This window comes from Giraffa tippelskirchi, chromosome 5 (assembly GCF_054371585.1).
Source record: "Giraffa tippelskirchi isolate mGirTip1 chromosome 5, T2T-mGirTip1v1.2.pri, whole genome shotgun sequence".
NCBI classification, from domain to species: Eukaryota; Metazoa; Chordata; class Mammalia; order Artiodactyla; family Giraffidae; genus Giraffa; species Giraffa tippelskirchi.
This window is the reverse complement of record NC_137279.1, coordinates 75,116,228-75,134,684: the sequence shown is the minus strand read 5'-3', so window position 1 is coordinate 75,134,684 and position 18,457 is coordinate 75,116,228. Positions and strand designations below refer to the sequence as shown.

Sequence of the window (18,457 nt, the reverse complement as noted above, 5' to 3'; positions counted from 1 at the left end):
GACTAGGAAATTACCTGTTGGAACTTCTGGTTTTAGAAATCAAATACAGAGTTGGCTCTGATTAGTAACAGAATGTGCAAATTGACCAGTCCTTTTCCCAACAGTCCACCCACTGAGTCACTGGCATGAATGTAGATGCGGAGTTAATAGATTCCTCTTGCAGCCCAGGGGCCTATTTTTTGGCTCTGTGTGCAAATAGGCCACAGGGATATTTCACAGGTCACCTGGCATAGAATTTAAGGCTGCCTAAATCATACTGTACAAGGTGTGAATAAGTGCATAGCTGCTATCTACAGTTCAGCTTCTGATGGTACCTTCACTGTCATCATTGTCCTGAGCTCTGTCCTGTTCTCCGGGTCCATTCTTCTTGGGTGGTGCACAGGGAGTTGAGACCAACAATTGTGCTAACTTCTTTTCATACACTTTTCTGGTGGAAGCTGAGAAAGAATGTGGAGAGCAGTTAAGTCACTCTGTGTATGTGATCTCACTGGATTCAAAATATTACACAACTTAGATTTTTATTCTTGTACCTTACATTATTGGGAAATTGTGGCTTTTACAATAAGGTGGACCCCATACCTCCTGGACTCACTCCTTTCCTTCCACCAACACTTAAGGTGGGGCTTCTGTGGACTGGCCACAAAGTTACATATCGTGTACATTGGAGAACAAGACTGAAAAATTCATACATCCTATTTATGGGAAATATGGACAATACATAAACAGTTAACATGGTGCACATGCTAGAAATGTAAAAAGAGCCCAGGGTGATATAATCAAGAATAACTAGCTTTTCACGATTGTAAAATACCAATACTTTCTCTTCACTAATCTGTGAATAAGAACTGGGTTACTTATGGTCTCTTCCTTATATATGGTTTTCTGGGTTTTAAATTTTTTTCCTATTTCTATTTTAATGTTTTTTATTGCATATGTTCCTTCCACTACAAATAATTTTCAGCCTTTGGAGTCGCTCACAAGTAATCATTGAGTACTCTCTAATAATCGCCACATACGTACGTAGTATTGGGCCAGGTGAAAATCCAAGTTTGTCGAGTTCATTCTGTAATTCATTATCACTCAGACACTTCACCTCCACCATGGTGACAAAAGTTTGGTCTCTTTTCTGACAGTGGAATCCTTGAGCTAGCGAAACATTAAGTTATAAATGAGACTTATAAATAAATGAGAACTGAAACTTTACCAGCCCACAAAAGTGCTTACAGCAGGTGTGGAGGTGCATAGTCAATAAAGCAAAACCCACCGTTTTCTGCTGTTTCTCTGTTATCAATCTCTTCTGGGTTTAGTGGCCTCAATGCAAAGCTCTGGTAGGGTGTCACTTTGCCCAGTGTCTTCGGGGTTCAATTATTTCTAACTTTTCTACTTAACTAATGTAAGAAAAATCTTCTACACAAAATGAACAAATATTTCGATCACTGCTTAGGAGTTCTGAGTAAGACACAAGCTCTGAGAAGATAAGTTAATTAAATATGAAAGAGCTGAGAGAGATTTTTTAGTGAGTTAAATAAAAGTTATTTATCCCTTCCCTCCTTTTGATGAGAGTACAGAGAGTACAGAGCATTCAGTTATTGCAAACAGTAGTCTTTTCACACTTATAATTTAACTCTGAACATAACGAGATGGTAGTTTTTAATTAACCGCCAGCAGACTTTGTAATTGCTGAATTGGCATTTGAAAAAAAGTCGGCTATTCATTCTCTGGCACACAAATTGATTTATATAGATTTAGGCAAGTCTTGATATGGCTTTCCAAATCTGCACAACCTCAGGTTCAATCAGTTTTATTTTGTTGATCCCTGGATCCCCTAAAACTGACCTTCCACCTACTTAATAAAACTCTGAAAAGACAGATGCATTTGTCAAATCTTTATTTATTATACCTTATTTCTACCATGTTTCCAGTCTTCTTAATATTGCAGTGAAAACAACTTCAAGACAATTACTCAGCATATCAGGATCTGGACCAATTTTAAGTAATGACTTTGAACTTTATTGGTGATCAATCAATGTCCAATTAGGAAGAACATTGTATATAAGCTAGAAAAAGCTGTGAATTGTCATGTATAACAGAGTTGTTCAAGAACCTCATTTACCAGTTCTCCACCTTAAAGGTATACTTTGACCAGAGTCACATTCTGGCATATGGTAGGTACTTGGTAAGTGTAAGTTTCCTTCTTTCCTATGTGTTTGAAAAGCTGAACTGACACTTTTAAGGCTACTAGTAAACGACCTACTGTTATGAAGGAAAAGGATGATGCACCTCAGATATTTTTTAAACTGGAAGCTAGCTCAGGCAGATCCTATGACACTTGTTCCCAAGAACAGCTGTCTGTTGTTTCACCACCTTCCCAAAATAACTTCCAAAAGAGCCCTCATCAGTTTCAAGTGACAGTAGACAATTGCTTAAAGGAAACACACATATGGAAGAAAAATTCAAATAGAATCCAGTTGAATGATTAATTCACTTACCTGTTTACATGGTTGTCTGCAGTCTATGCAGTTGGGATGGTTACTAAAGCTGAGTGAGTTTCACCCAAGGATTTCCGCTAGCAACCAATCCCTTTTTGCCTGTTAAGTATTATTGTAATCATAATACTGACATGTGACATCAGAAATCCCCCTGGCAACAGACTGATGTGAAAGTCAGATGATGAATTTAGCCTGAGTTCAAACAGAAGGAGGCACTGGTCAACTTCATAGGCCAACTGCCATGGTAAAATGTCAAGGGATGCAGAGAAACTATCATGCATAGGAAGTGAGAAGGATCTGTTACCAAACCAAATGGTGCTAAGAAATTAGGAAGATAAAGGAGAAATCAAACAGACTTAAGTGTCTAGGCCATCATCAAAAGACTCACAGTAGTAAGTGGGTAATTTGGCCATATACTCTAGGAAGGTGGAAGGAACTCACATTAACTTGTTAAGGAACTGCTCATGTAGGAAAAAGAGTCAGTATTTTGATAAACAATGATTCAGAACTTTGATGGTTTTGGCCTTTTCAGAGCACTCTCATATCATCTCTTTTCATCCTCTGCACACTCCTGAAAGACCTCTGGCACAGATATTATTTATTATCCATATTGCAGCAGCTAGCTTTTGTTGTTGTTGCTTAATTTTGTTTAAGAAAGAACCCTCAGACTATTAGCTTGGGTATTTAAAAAAATACTGCTGAGACTTTAAAAACAATTATGCAAGACAAAATATAACTTTGTGAAAACACAATGCCTTCATTAAATACCAGGGGTAGGAGGAAATCACTGGGAGGGCTTAAGAGGACAGTGGAGCCAGCCTGGCTAGAGTCAAATTCCAGCTCTGTCTCTTACCAGCTGAGTGACCCTGGGTGGGGTAAGTTACTAACCTTACTGTGTCTCCTTTTCTTCACCTGTAATGCGTATGACAGTGGTACCTACCTCACAGGGCTGTTACGTGGATTCACTGAGTGCTTGGCATATGAAGTTCTTGGCATATGAAGTGTTTGGCACATGAAGTACTTGGCACATAGGAAGTAGTATATAAATGTTGTCTGTTTTTTCGATGTTTCATGAGCCCTATACTCAGAAAGTTTCTACAACCAGTGTCTTTCTTAGAAGTCTCCATCCCACTTACACTTGCCCATGGGATTCTATCATGTCAACACTTTGCAGATTCTGGAAAAGGACTGAACATCTCTGTGTGCATAGTCAGGGAGTCTCATTGAGGGATCCCAGACTACAGTTCCAAGGGCTCTGGCTCCTGAGTCTGTGAATAAAGCATCAATTTCCAAACAAACATGCAATGCAAACATTTGCCAACATCTAAACACCGGGTTTACCAAACAAAGGCTTTGAAAATTGACACATTTGTTTCAAATCAAAGCAAATAAATGATAGGCTTGGGTTATTAGGATGCACAAGCATTTTATTTATATTTCCCCAAATTGCTTTAAACAAAGAAAGCAGCCAGCAGGTGGAACCGCTTCCATTTAAACAGTTAGACTCTTGGGATGAAACTAGCATTTCTAAAATATTTTCTTGGTCAGACCTCTGGAACTTAAAACAAGCTAGGTTGACAAAGAATTTAACCAGATGATATGATTGGGTTGAGCCCCCTATTATTCACAAACCATTCTATCTGAAGCATATGCATGATTCTATTCTCAGTGTTATTCTGTTTAAAAATTCCTGTACTCTGCGATATCCTGAAATATTTGATTTTGATGTTTACTTCACCCATTTCCTTTGGTTTTATCTGTGAAGTCCTGGTCATTAGCTTGTTTTTTGTTTTATTCTCTCCATGGCTGCAAAGATGTTTTATTCCATTTCTCCAGGGAAACAAGTTTTAATTGCCAATCGACTAGGTATTCAACACGATAAGGTATCTAAACTCTGAGAGCTTCCTCCTTTCATTAAAATGTAGATCCAATTTCTTTTCCCTTAATGCCACATGCTGTTATTAAACTGAAATAACAGAAATAGTAAAAGCCAGATGTCACTTCAGTCTCAGGTTTTACATGGGGCACAATTTCCTCTCCTCAAGCTTAATCTGATGTTATTTACTAACCCCATCCTTTGGAAGAATGCACAATTTAAATGTAAATGCAATTTACATAGGGGAGCAGAGAGTAGATATGCAGTTTCAACTGCCAATAACCATTTGCAAAGGGGGAAATCAACTAAAGCAAAGATCAGCAGCTGTCAGGCTGAAGCCTGCATCACTTGCCATTCTCTCCCAACTTTCCTCCCAAAGCCACCTGCCTCTGAGCCTCAGCTAGGTAGGTACAAGGAAGTGGAAAACTGAGGCATTTTCTCAGATATTTCAAGCTGAGGGACAAAGGAGGAAATTTGAGTTTCAGTGAGCTAATCCAGTGGGCATCACAATTGAAATTATGAACTGACCAATTTCTTTCAACAAATATTTATTGGTCATCTCCTATGGGATAGACTTTATGCTTGGCCTAAATTAGGGAGACAGAGAAGAGAAAACACAAAGATGCAAAACCCACAGTCCTTTTAAGGAGCTCATTCCCTTAAAGAGAAAAAAAAGCAATAATATCAAGAAAATAAGATAAACTGTTAACAGAGCGTTCCAGGAGCCCAGAATTGGAAGTTTCTAAGGGCTGAAAGTTTCATTTGAGCTGAGGCTTCTAGAATAAGCCATAGTTTGCTCTATAAAAAGAGAGCTGGGGACCGTCATTCTGGGGTGTGGTGAGCAAGAAGGAAATGAGCCTGGTGGACAGGTTGGGCCAATTATGAAGAGTTCTGTGGCCCATGCCAAGGAGTTACCCCTTCACCTCTATGCACATTTGGAAGTTCACAAGCAGTGCATGGCATGACTGTGTTTGACACTGGGTTGAGGAGGATGCATTTATGCATTTGATACAATTTCATTTTGAGTCTGAGTAGAGAATGAGTTGGTAGGGCAGAGTCTGCAGGCCTCTTGGGGAAGTTACTACAATAGTCCAGAAAAGAGTTGACTCAGACTGGACCAAGCCAGTTTGCAGGAGGACTAAGAGAGAAAGATATGTGATTTGCAAATGATTTAGGAGCTGGAACAGACTGGACAGGGTGTCTGATTGGAGGTTTCCTCTTTGCCTCCCTTGTATGAGAGCTACTTCAGCCTAAATCTTTTGTCTCAGCCATGAGCTTACTTCACAAGGAGTAGGTCTACACAGCACCGACACTTAAATGATTATTCTTTGCTCATCTAGTCAACTCTTGATTCTCCACACTGCTTGAAGGCAACAGCAAAGCAGATAATCCATAACTCCCCTCTATTTGGCTTTGGAATTAATTACACTTTTAAGAGCAAATTTGCCTTCCTAATTAATCTTTCTTAGGCTAATATTAAAATTAACTAATATTCCTGGAGCCCATGACAGTTGGGCAAGGGAAGAGGGGAGCAGGGCAGGGGAGGGCAGGGGAGGTGCTCAGTCTTAGGCTGTGAAGCAGGAGAAAGACACACCACCACACCCAGATTCCACGTGGATCAGCCACAGAGGCCACGAGCTGGGCCTGGCTCACTGAGAGAGGGCTGAGTAGCTGGAGACTCAGGTCCCTTGGGAGATCACTTACTGAACACCTACTGCACACCAGACACCCTGTTAGACTGAAGAAGAGAAGATAGGTAAGGCAGAGAGACTGCTTTCAAGGAGCTGCCTCTTTAATGGGGACAACAGAGGAGTGAACAATTGTTTAACCAAATGCACTGAGGGCTCTGGCAGAAGCATCTTCTCCTCAGGAGAATAAGGCATGAACAAGGCTAACGGAAAAAAACAAAACCAAACTTGTGTGAAACAAAGAGAAGAAAGTTGCTTAATTGCCATTTTATAAACACAAAGCAAATATGTTTTCAATGAGATTGAGTGCATACAGTCTCTTCTTTCAGCACCCAAGTTAGTAAATGCTGCTTATGTGAAGTAAGACAAGATGGATTGTTCCCAGTGGTTTTCAAGATATAATACTCCATCCCCAGGATTTCCTCCAAGCTGCCATAGAGGGGGTGGGGAGCACAGAGTAGCCACACTCCAAGGCAGTCAGAACTATTCTGCCTCTTCCAGCTTTGCATATTGGGCTCCTATGAAGATTGCTTTTAAAGGCAGAGTTTCACTGCTATGTAAAGTTAGGAAGCTACCTATCTACCCTGTTCTCTGTGCTGCTTCTTAAAACTCAAATGAATCTATCCTCTAGTTCTGTTATGAAGACAAACCAGCTCTTAGATGCTGACAAATTATTATCTGCACTCCCTTTATGGTATCCTGTAGGTCATGTATGTGAGATTTATTGTGCATAACCCATGTGCAAAAAATTTTGGATAATCTGTGGACAACAGAAAGAGATCTAAAATGTGATTTTTGTCTTCAAAGAGATTATGCCTCCATGAAGAAACAAACTCCAAACACACAAGATAAAAAGTAAGTAGTCAAATTTCATAATTGGATACCAACATAGTACCCATAAATGTTGCAAAAGTTCAGAAGCAGAGGGGAAAAAATCACCCCTGGTTAGGGGTGGGAGGTGTTCAGGGAGAGCTTCCTGGAGAAGGTGAAACTCTGACTGTGTGTGTGTGTATGTCAGTCGCTCAGTCATGTCCAACTCTGCAACCTCATGGACTGTAGCCCACCAGCCTCCTCTGTCCAAGAGATTCTCCAGACAAGAGTACTGGAGTGGGTTGCTGGAACCTACTAAACAAGTAAGGTGTGAATAGGCAGAAGCAGAAGGTTGGGCATTCCAGGCAAGGACAGACACATTACGAGCAAAGACTTAGAGTAGGAATGGGGATTAGAGCAGACCAGCTTCAGCAAAGGATTTGCTTTACACAGGGATGGACACGGTTGGACAAGAGAGGCCTACGATTTCCTACAAAGGTGTAGGGCCCTAGGTCCCTTCTGCCTCCAGGATCCTCCCATTCTGGGGCTCTCTGATGACAACAATGGGTTGTCCCTGGAGGTTCCTGACTGTCAGAAAGACTGATCTGACGGTGCAGGACAAGATGCACTGCAGGGGAAGAGTGGCCGTAGGCAGGGAGACATGTGGTGGTCCTTCACCCTAGTCTCTCCATGAAATGATAATAAATGGTAGCAAAGGCAATGAAGGGAGGCTGCGGACTGCCAGAGTCTCAGCCAGGAGCTCGGGACCCTCCGGAGGAACTTAGAGACAAACACAGAGCGATCAGGAGTGGACTCAGGGGCCAGGCTGCCTCTGCTTCTATCCTGGACCTGCCACCTACTCTAAGCTCTGGGATCCTGGGGCCTGACTTTCACATCTGTGAAATGGAAATACAATAAAATTACCTTCTCCACAGAATGCCCCAGGACTGAGGTAATGCACTTCAAGTATTTAATGCACTGTTTTCAGTAGTGCCCACAGCAAGGACTCAAAAGTGTGAGCTGTGAGTGAAGCCCCATTACTCTGCAGAAGCAGCAGGGTCCTATCGCAGGGCTATTGGTGGGGAGGGGACACAGTGTGATAGGGCATCTGCCGACCTCACTTAGTGTCACAGCCCACCTTTCTCTGTGAATTAGGGGAAACTGAAGGTAGCTTGTCCTCCTTTAAAGACCCACTCGTATATTTTGTCAGGCTGCTTGTATATTTTGGAGATTAATCCTTTATCAGTTGTTTCACTTCTTATCGTCTCCCATTCTGAGGGTTGTCTTTTCACCTTGTTTCCAGTTTCCTTTGCTGTGCAAAAGCATTTAATTAGGTCCCACTTGTTTATTTTTGTTTTAGTTTCCACTCCTCTAGAGGGTGGCTCTATTTTCCAAATAGGAAAAGGAGTACGTCAAGGCTGTATATTGTCACCCTGCTTATTTAACTTATATGCAGAGTACATCATGAGAAACGCTGGGCTGGAAGAAACACAAGCTGGAATCAAGATTGCCGGGAGAAATATCAATAACCTCAGATATGCGGATGACACCACCCTTATGGCAGAAAGTGAAGAAGAACTAAAGAGCCTCTTGATGAAGGTGAAGGAGGAAAGCGAAAAAGTTGGCTTAAAGCTCAACGTTCAGAAAACTAAGATCATGGCATCTGGTCCCATCACTCCATGGGAAATAGATGGGGAAACAGTGGAAACAGTGTCAGACTTTACTTTTTTGGGCTCCAGAATCACTGCTGATGGTGACTGCAGCCATGAAATTAAAAGACGCTTACTCCTTGGAAGGAAGGTTATGGCCAACCTAGATAGCATGTTTAAAAGCAGAGACATTACTTTGCCAACAAAAGTCCGTCTAGTCAAGGCTATGGTTTTTCCAGTGGTCATGTATGGATGTGAGAGTTGGACGGTGAAGAAAGCTGAGCGCCGCAGAATTGATGCTTTTGAACTGTGGTGTTGGAGAAGACTCTTGAGAGTCCCTTGGACTGCAAGGAGATCCAATCAATCCATCCTAAAAGAGATCAATCCTGGGTGTTCATTGGAAGGTCTGATGTTGAAGCTGAAGCTCCAATACTTTGGCCACCTCATGCGAAGGGTTGACTCATTGGAAAAGACCCTAATGCTGGGTAGGATTGGGGGTGGGAGGAGAAGGGGACGACAGAGGATGAGATGGTTGGATGGCATCACCGACTCGATGAACATGGGTTTGGGTAGACTCCGGGAGTTGGTGATGGACAGAGAGGCCTGGCGTGCTGCAATTCATGGGGTTGCAGAGAGTCGGACACGACTGAGCGACTGAACTGAACTGAGAGGGTGGCTCATAGAGAGGATCTTGCTGTGATTTATGTCATCAAGTATTCTGCCTATGTTTTCCTCTAAAAGTTTTATATTTTCTGGTCTTACGTTTATGCCTCTAATCCATTTTGAGTTTATCTGTGTGTATGGTGTTAGGAAGTGTTCATGCTATCCAGTTTTCCCGGCACCACTTATTGAAGAGACTATCTTTTCTCCATTATATATTCCTGCCTCTTGTGTCAAAGACAAGGTGCCCCTGAGTACATGGGTTTATCTCTGGGCTTCCTGTCCTATTCCATTGGTCTACATTTCTGTTTTTGTGCCAGTATCATGTTGTCTTGATGACTGTAGCTTTGTAGTAGTCTTAACCCTCTTGCACTGTTGGTGGGAGTGTAAATTGATACAGCCACTATGGAGAACAATATGGAGATTCCTTAAGAAATGAGGAGTAAAACTATTATATGACCCAACAATCCCACTACTGGGATATACTCTGAGGAAATCATGATTGAAAAAGACACATGTACCCCAGTGTTCATCTCAGCACTGTTTACAACAGCTAGGACATGGAAGCAACCTAGATGTCCATCAACAGATGACTGGATAAAGAAGCTGTGGTACATATATACTACAGAATATTACTCAGTCATAAACAGGAACACATTTGAGTCAGTTCTAATGAGGTGGATGAACCCAGAGCCTATTATACAAAGTGAAGTAAGTCAGAGAGAGAAAGAATATCATATACTAACGCATGTATATGGAATCTAGAAAGATGGTACTGATGTACCTATTTGCAGGGCAGCAATGGAAATGTCAAAATAGATAGCAGACTTGTGGACACAGTGTGGGAAGGGGAGGATGGGACAAATTGAGAGAGTAGCATAGAAACACATGCATTACTATGTGTAAAACAGATAGCCAGTGAGAAGCTGCTCTATGATGTAGGGTGCTCAAGCGAGTACTCTGTGACAACTTAGAAGAGTGGGATGGGGTGGGAGGTGGGAAGGAGGTTCAAGAAGGAGGGGATTTGTATGCCTATGGATGATAAAGAATTTAAATAAAAAGGCCAGTCAGGGTTCTGCTTTTACTCTAAGGGACATTTGAGAGAGAGAATGCACTGGAGGGAATGGGCTCACATCACAGGAAGAGACTGTTGTTCAGCGGAAGGAACAACTTGAAAAAGAGAGACCAAATTTAATAAAAGATGAGACAAACCAAGATGAAGAGGGCATGGTGGGACATCCATTCCTGCCCCTAAAACCAAGGAGAGGTGAATTCCCACAGCTTAAAGGGGACTCTGTATATGCAAAGGTTTGAAGACAGGCATAGAAAGATAATCAAGGTAGAAGCAAAGAAAGAAAAGAACAAGCAGGAGCATAAAATGGAACTAAGAACGAGGCTAAAAGAGATGGAAACCCTAATGGCCTAAATATACTTTTACAGTCCTTGCAGGAGAAGCTCCAAGCTGACCCTACTTTCCAGTAGCCAACTCACAGACACAGACACACACACAAATCTACAATTCTATACTTGTAAAATGAAAACAGAAAACTGTTCCAGTGAGTTCTGAGTCTTCCTGATGCTAACAAGTGTGGCTGTTTCACGGGCATGCTCTCAATGTGCAAAGCAATGAGGTGACAGCTGAGGGTGAGGCTGGAAGCCTGGCAGAGGCTGGAGAGTGAAGGGCGTGAGAAGAAGGAGCACCAAGGCTTTACCCTGAGGATAGTGAGAGCCACTGAAGGTTTTATAATTTTTTTTTGCTTCCACAGTTTTCAAATTCAATTTATTTTAAATGGTCTCAAACAGTAGTAAATTACAAGCAAGTAATGTGAAAGTATGATAAAATCCACACATACCCTTCACACTGCTTCAACAGTTGCCAACATTTTGCCTGTCACCAAAGGGCTCTGAGCAGAGGAATGACATGGTGACACCAGTGTTGGAGGAAGATGCCTCTAAATGTGACAGAAAGACAAGAGTGGGGCAGGGCTGGGCTACTATGAGGAGGTAGCAAACTGTTCACTCACTGATTCATTCATTCCTTCAATAAACATTTCCTGAGTTCCACCACATGCCTGGCACTGTCCTTGGTGCTGTGGATCTAAGGGTAAATAAAGCAGATGGGGTTCTTGCCTTGCTAGAGCTTATGCCCCTGCAGGGGAAAGTAGACAAACAAGCAAATGAAGTGAAGGAGAGGATTTAAGAGTGTGATAATGAGGCTGACATGTGACAGAGAAGGATGTGGGAGCGAAGGGCCTAATTTCTAGAATGGGTGGCCAGGGATGGTCATGTGCACCTGGGACATCAAGAAAGTCAGGGTGGCTGGAGAAGCATGAGTGAGAGAGTGGTAGAGACAAGATCAGAGGGCAAGGTGAGAAGAGATGATAGCTTGGACTAAGTTGCTGGCCGTAGAAATGGAAGTAGGCAGTTTCGAGGGAGATTTAGGAAGAAGAGCCCACAGGCATGGTGATGGATCGAATGTGGGGGCCGGAGTAGAGAGTGGTGGAATGGCAAGATGACACTCTGGCTTGAATTGAAGGAAGAGTTCTGGCTCAAACATCTGGGTGGACAAGGGTGCCCATCACGGAGTCATGGAGGAGTGATGGAAAAAGTCCAGGTGGCCCATCCACAGCCTTTCAAAATGAGGGCCTGGTAAAGTGAAGCCCCTTCCACCACTAGATCTGGTCAAGAAATCAACTATCCATATAGCTTTTGGATGAGACAGTTCCTCAGACAATTCTGAGTGATCATACCCTCCACTCCTAACCCTCCAAAGTAGGACCAACCCGCCTTCACCCCCAACCACTGACAAGTACAGAAGGAAACTTCTGAGTCCAGCTTAACTTGCTTGGCTGGTAGAGAAGATGCCACAGCCGTGATGGAACACAGCCTGGGGGAGGAGAGAGCACTGAGGCCACCCAGACACCTGCAGTCTCCGGTCTCCATGGCAACATTTTTATCGCAATAGCAGGGGTCCTCTGAAGCCATGTCATTGTCTCATGCCACCTTGAGGCTTCACTCATCTCAGCATCTCTTGTCTCAGGCAGGTATGAGGGCTGAGATTTAAAGAGAGCAGGATTTTGCTGGGAGGCAATATATAGGCCTGGCGGGAAGGAAGTCTGGAATTAGAACACTTATACCCTTATCTTATCTTGGAAAGAAAGTTATGACCAACCTAGATAGCATATTAAAAAGCAGAGACATTACTTTGCCAACAAAGGTCTGTCTAGTCAAGGCTATGGTTTTTCCAGTGGTCATGTATGGATGTGAGAGTTGGACTGTGAAGAAAGCTGAGTGCCAAAGAATTGATGCTTTTGAACTGTGGTGTTGGAGAAGACTCTTGAGAGTCCCTTGGACTGCAAGGAGATCCAACCAGTCCATCCTAAAGGGGTTCAGTCCCGGGTGTTCATTGGAAGGACTGATGTTGAAGCTGAAACTGCAATACTTTGGACACCTGATGCGAAGAGGTGACTCATTGGAAAAGACCCTGATGCTGGGAAGGATTGGGGGCGGGAGGAGAAGGGGACGACAGAGGATGAGATGGCTGGATGGCATCACCGACTCGATGGACATGAGTTTGGGTAAATTCCGGGAGTTGATGATGGACAGGGAGGCCTGGCGTGCTGTGATTCATGGGGTCGCAAAGAGTCGGACACGACTGAGCCACTGAACTGAACTGAATGTTAAAAGTTTTTGTTTGTTTTTTGTTTTAATTTTAGAAATTTAGCTTTAATCAGTCTACAGTCAGTTGTGAAGTCAATAAGTTGCTTTTCTTAATAGCCCTGTGCTAACTAGCTATGTGCTAGCTATCTATGTGGAGAAGGCAATGGCACCCCACTCCAGTATTCTTGCCTGGAAAATCCCATGGACCTGAGGAGCCTGGTAGGCTACAGTCCATGGGGTCGCTAAGAGTCGGACACGACTGAGCGACTTCACTTTCACTTTCATACCCTTATCCAGTGACTTGTGCATGATGAACAGGTTTATTAGAAAGGACATAAAATGTGGCCTCTGAAGACAGCTGGGCAGGGGAGGGGAAGACCCGAAAAAGCAATCGAGACAGGAGAACACAGTGGTTAGGGCATGTGTCTGTTCTCGGAAATGACTCCACTTTATTGTGCCGATTTCTGGCTATTCTCTCTGTCCTTGCAGCACCTTGTCCTAGAAGGGCCTTTCTTTCCAGCTGTCCATCAGGGGAGGGGGGTCGGCAGGGACGGCGGTGGGGTCATCGTCTGGGAATGAATCCTGGACAGCAGGAGGCTGCTGCCCTGACTCCTCGTCGCCCTCATCCGTCACCCAGCGAGGGCGGCGGGCAGCCAGGCTGCGGGCTGCCTAATGAAGACGGAGAGGCGGCTCCGGCTGTGCGCAGGGCCGCCTTCCCATCAGCAGAGGTGACATTCCCAAACAGCACTCATTACAGAGCAGACGTTGGACGGGACTGGGACACATATTGATGGCAGCAGAGCCAGCCAGCGTCTGTCTCAAATCTCACTGCCCCTGAGAGAGCGAGCCAGAAAAAAAGCGTCACAAGCGTCAAACCCGCAGGCCCCTCACTTTGCCGAGAAAAAATTCATTCTTGCCATTGCTGACATTTAAGGCGAAGTCACTCTCTCCACTGCTTGCAGATCCAACGGGCCTTAGCTTCAGGCCCGTCCAAACGTTGACCAGCACCTTCTTTCCCCGGAGTGGCTGTACTGTGGATGACCGTGTGTGTGTGTGTGTGTGTGTGTGTGTGTGTCGGGGGGTGGTGGTGGTGGTCCTCAAAATGACCCCTGGATCTGGAGCCCCAGAGATCTTGCTTTAAAGCTCGGATGGGTGCAAGATGCAGCTAGGAGGGGCGATGGTTGCTGAGTTGGGGCTGAAGTTATCAGTGGCTGGGGCAGGGGGACTCTCCTTCCCAGGCGACGGTGCGCACAGGACAGACCTCCATCCTGGCTGGGGGGGATGCGCGGTCTCCCCGTCCGCTCTGGGAAGGCAGGCGTGACCGGTTTTGGTGTCCGCGCCTCCCGAAGTTCGGGGCAAAGTGGCTAGAGGACCGGGCTGCGGCCACACGCGCCGGGCCCAGGCACACACAGCCCCCCGGAGCGCCCGCGCCTGGAGCCCCCGCGCGCCCGGAGCCGTTCCGCGCGCCCTCCCGCCGCGCCGCGCCCGCCGCCCGCGCTCCCCAGCAGGGCGCCCCCGCCCCCACCCTGCTCGATTTTAAACCCGCAGCAGACGGAGCTCGACTTAAAAATAACTATTTTGACAGTTCGGATGTAAATATGTGAGCTGCGCGTGGGGCTGTTTTCCCCGCACACTCCCCCTCACCCCTCGCTCCCTACCCCAGCCCGAACTCCACCGGCGCGCCAGCGACGGGAGAGCGCCGCCTGCAGAACGCTCCCCGAAGTGCGGCGGAGGGAGCGCCGGGCCTCGGTCTCCAGCCTGGGGAGGGGAAGGGGGAGAGGGGAGGGGGAGGGAGGGGGAGGGAGGGGTGGGGGAGGGGAAGGGAGGGGTGGGGGAGGGGAAGGGAGGGGGTGGGGGAGGGGAAGGGAGGGGAGGGAGCGGCGCCTTGATAGCCAGCCAGGGGAGGGGGAGGGGGAGGGGCGGGGAGGGGTGGCGGAGGGAGTGACTGGTACTCGATAGATGATCTCATCGCGCAGCCTGGGGTGGGGTGGGGGAGGGGAGGGGAGAATAAGAAGTTAGAGGAACCCAGGCTGGGGTGGGGGAGGGGAAAGGGTGGGGTGGGACGGTGGGGAGGGGAGGGGAGGGAGGGGAGGGGAGAGGAGGGGAGGGGAGGGAGGGGAGGGGAGGGGAGGGAGGGGAGAGGGGAGGGAGGGGAGAGGGGAGGGGAGAATGAGAAGTTAGAGGAACCCAGGCTGGGGTGGGGGAGGGGAGGGGGAGGGGTGGGTGGGGGAGGGGAAGGGGAGGGATGGGTGGGGGGAGAGGAGGGGAGAGTGGGGTGGGAAGAGGAGTGGGAGGGGAGAGTAAGAAGTTAGAGGAACCCCAGCTGGCTTTTCAGCACACCACCCCACTATGCTAAAGGCAGTACATGTGTGAGATAAGGGCAAAATCTCCTGCCATGCTTAGCTAACCCTCTCAGTTAACTCACTGAACTCGTGCTTTATGCCAGGCACTGAGCTAAGTAAGCGTTTTAGCACGTGCTATCTTTTGTTTGATCCTCAAAAAACACGCGGTGGGCATTATTATCTGCATTTTACATATGGAAAACAGAGGGGTGGGGTGACTGAGTTCTCTGGGCTACCACAGCTAGTGAAGAGAACTGAGATCAGACCCCAAGTCTTACGTTCTTGCCCCCATAGCCAGCTGAGAGGAAGGGAAGTGGAGGCAGAAATCCACCCATTCCATAAGGAGGTAAACTGGAATTCAGATAGTTGAAGTCACTCGTCATCCTGGCCACCAACAAGCATCTTAGCTGGGGCAGGGCAGGGACAAAAACACAGCAGCTATACGACAGGCAACCCACGCCTCTCTCCCCGGTCTCCTGGACCCCAGCAGTGTGCTGGGACATGATGGGACATCCTTTGGAAGGAAGCTGGGGGGAATGTACTTGGAGAGAGAAAATAAGAGGGAGGGGAAAGGAAGGAGGAGATCTAGAGAGTGAAGGAGCTTAAGTGTGCAAGAACCGTGCCATGGGGGAAGCTCATTGTCAGAGCTCCCAGCCACCCTTTGCTTCGTCCCTCTTCCCCGCCAGGTGCCCCCCACGACCACCAGCCCCTGCCACCCTGGGACCAGATGTCCACTGACGTTCCCATCCGAGTGAAACCTGCTCCCAGAGAGAGCCCGATGTATTCTCTGATGCTGTGGGGCAAACGCCTGATAACTGCCCAGGGTTCCCTTCCTCCTGGAGGACAAGCCTCAGGGAGTCAAAGCCTGAAGAGGAAGAAATGTCAGACTCCTGGAAAGGAAAGGAATTTGGGAGCAACAGGGCCCACCTGTGACAGGAGAAGCTCTGTATGGCACTTGTTTGCAAGGTCACTGCATGTGTATACAACCATGGGCAAATGTCCTAGATGCTGGCAAAGAGAGAGGGGTCCTGGGATCTGTGCTTTGAGCATGCCTTCCTCTCCATCCTTCAAATCTCAGCTGGAAGTCCACCTCCACTGTGAAGCCTTGCCTGATCCCTCCCCACTCTCCAAACAGTTGAGAGAGAGTTTGGAGGCCCCTCTCAGGCCCCTGAAGCCTCAAAGCACTTTGCTTGTGCCCTGCATCTTGCATCCTTCAAGTCTTTCTATTTTATTAAATTATGAGTTCCTCAAGGGCCCAGACAGTGTGTGATTTCCCAGTGTTTCTCCTACTGCTCTTCCCCGAAGGCCTTGCACAGTCAGGACTCAAGTCTGATGGGACAGATTAATAGACAGCAGTGCACCGCACACATTTCCCCACACGAGTGGTGAGGACTGGGATTCTGAAAGCAGAAGCTGACACTCCCAGCTGACTCCTGAAGGCTGAGAGGCGTGGGGCATTTATTTATCCCAGACCGTCAGCAACCACTGTTGCATGCCTGTTACTAGCACTGCAGTGGCTGCGCCAGGAGAAGAGGCGGGCTGCCCCAGAGCATTCAGTACGCTCTCCAACCTGCAGCAACCGGAGACATTTCAGCCCCACCCTGCCCCAGCCACCCTGGGCCTCACAGGAGTCTGGCTCTGGGTGAGACCTGATGGCTCTAGCTCTCTGGCCCCCTCAGAGCCTCTTGCTTCAGTGGTGTCTTGAAATTGCTGGCCTTCTAATCAAAGTGGAGTTATGATATAATAATCCTTTTAAAAGACAGTTTTATTGAAACATAATTCACATATCGTATGATATAATCATTCTTGTTCCTAATATTATTGCATTTTTCTCTCCTTGTAAGTCTGAAAATTCCCATTTGTCCTGTCAATAGTCCCAAGAAGTACACCTAAAGGTCTTTATTTCTCTTGTAAAAAATAAAAGCACCTTCATACCTGCGTGGTCATACTGTAGCCCCAAAGGACTCTTCCTGTTCCCCACTTCATCTCCTCCAGCCAGCTTTATCCCACTATTTCTCTGAGATGCTCGGAGGGAGAAGGCCTACCTTCCTCCAATTTCTAGATAGTACAAGTGAGGTCCACGGCCCCAGGGCTCTGTGCGTCCCCCAAAGCCTCCTCCTGGACCCCATTACTTCACTTTATGTTCATGCTCCTCTTTTTCCCAGTCTCCCTTCTCCCCAACAGAGCTGGTGGAAATAAACGCTTAGCTTTTGCTGTTGCAGTGTATTACAGTGTGAAATAAACATGGATGCCCCATCTACCCTGACAACATAATTCATTTAGTGCAAAGGGATATAATAAAAGTCTGTTTATTACAGCAATTAACAGAGCAGCATTTGCGGGCATACTTTTCAGAGGCAACCAGAAAAGTGCTTACTCCAGGTGCATAGATTGTGGAAACCATGCATCTTGAGCCAAAATGAAACCCATTAGAGGCTAGGTGAATGGGTCCCAGCCACCCTAGAAAAATTAGCCATCCAGGAGTCAGTTCACCTCAGTGCAGGAGTCTGACACAATATGATTATACTTTACTGGGTTAAGACCTGGACCTCTCTCCAGGATCATGATCTTAAGGAGATGCATGAAATGCTCCCTCTGAACCCAACTACCCCAGCTGAAGGGCTCAAATCTCACTGGACTTCAAAGTGTATCAGTGCGGAACGTTAGCACCATTGGCTCTCAGGGGTACCTTGTCACGGGAGTGGGTGGGGTGTAGGAAGAGGACCAGAGGCTGGGCCAGGGAAGAGAGGCTAAAAAAGCTTTTCATTAAACCCAGCCTTCAAGAGCATCATCAAAGTTTAAGACTTCAAGCCTCTGGAGAGAGACAGCTGTTGAGGGGTTAGGGGGAGGGAAGGAGACAAACCCAGACTAGAGAACATATGCTAACTGGCTTTGGGCATAAAAACTGGACAAAGGTATGAAACCCAGTTGGCCCAGTTCTTTGGTGGAGGGGCAGAGGAAAGGGAGGAAGCTTTAGGTTCCCTAGTGATGTCCAGTATATTTGATTGCTAATTAACCAAACTTAGCTCTCCAGCACCTTTTAAGGGGCCAGGGGTGGGCTTGTACCAACAGGACATTCTTTAGAACCAGCTCTGGTTTTCCCAAGAAGGGCAGCAACCCCAGTGTCATAGCTTTGTGGGAAAAACTCATTGCAAGCAGCAGCTCTTCCATTTTTCCCTAGAGCAGCCTCTCAGGGTGACCATGGGGAGTTTTGATCTCACCGGAAACAGAAAACTGAGTGCCTAAGCCAGCTAGAAAACCAAAGGCTCGAAAGTGCAGAGGC

At 46.4% G+C, this 18,457-nt stretch overlaps 1 protein-coding gene and 1 long non-coding RNA gene across 6 annotated transcripts in view; one reads left to right on the top strand and one right to left on the bottom strand.

The window, feature by feature from the left end:
* LEMD1 (LEM domain containing 1) overlaps positions 1-2,555 on the bottom strand; it is a 30,637-nt gene extending 28,082 nt beyond the window's left edge. For all 4 annotated transcript variants that reach the window (XR_014053922.1, XR_014053921.1, XR_014053920.1 and 1 more), the window contains exons 1-3: positions 2,490-2,555; positions 1,021-1,146; positions 315-437 (exon numbers count right to left, since the gene is read on the bottom strand). Coding sequence is in view for 1 of the 4 variants with exons in the window: in XM_081491106.1 (XP_081347232.1) it covers positions 315-437; positions 1,021-1,102 (205 nt within the window). In the remaining 3 variants the exon portion in view is untranslated. The remainder of the gene's footprint in view (positions 1-314; positions 438-1,020; positions 1,147-2,489) is intronic.
* A 90-nt stretch (positions 2,556-2,645) lies between these two features.
* Positions 2,646-17,108, top strand: LOC145506437 (uncharacterized). Of its 2 annotated transcripts, none has more exons than XR_014053924.1 (3): positions 2,646-3,364; positions 6,759-6,908; positions 15,861-16,432. It is a non-coding gene; the product is annotated as an uncharacterized LOC145506437 (long non-coding RNA). The 2 variants fall into 2 exon arrangements; XR_014053923.1 differs by having other exon boundaries at positions 2,659-2,881; positions 15,861-17,108.
* The last annotated feature ends 1,349 nt before the right edge of the window (positions 17,109-18,457 follow it).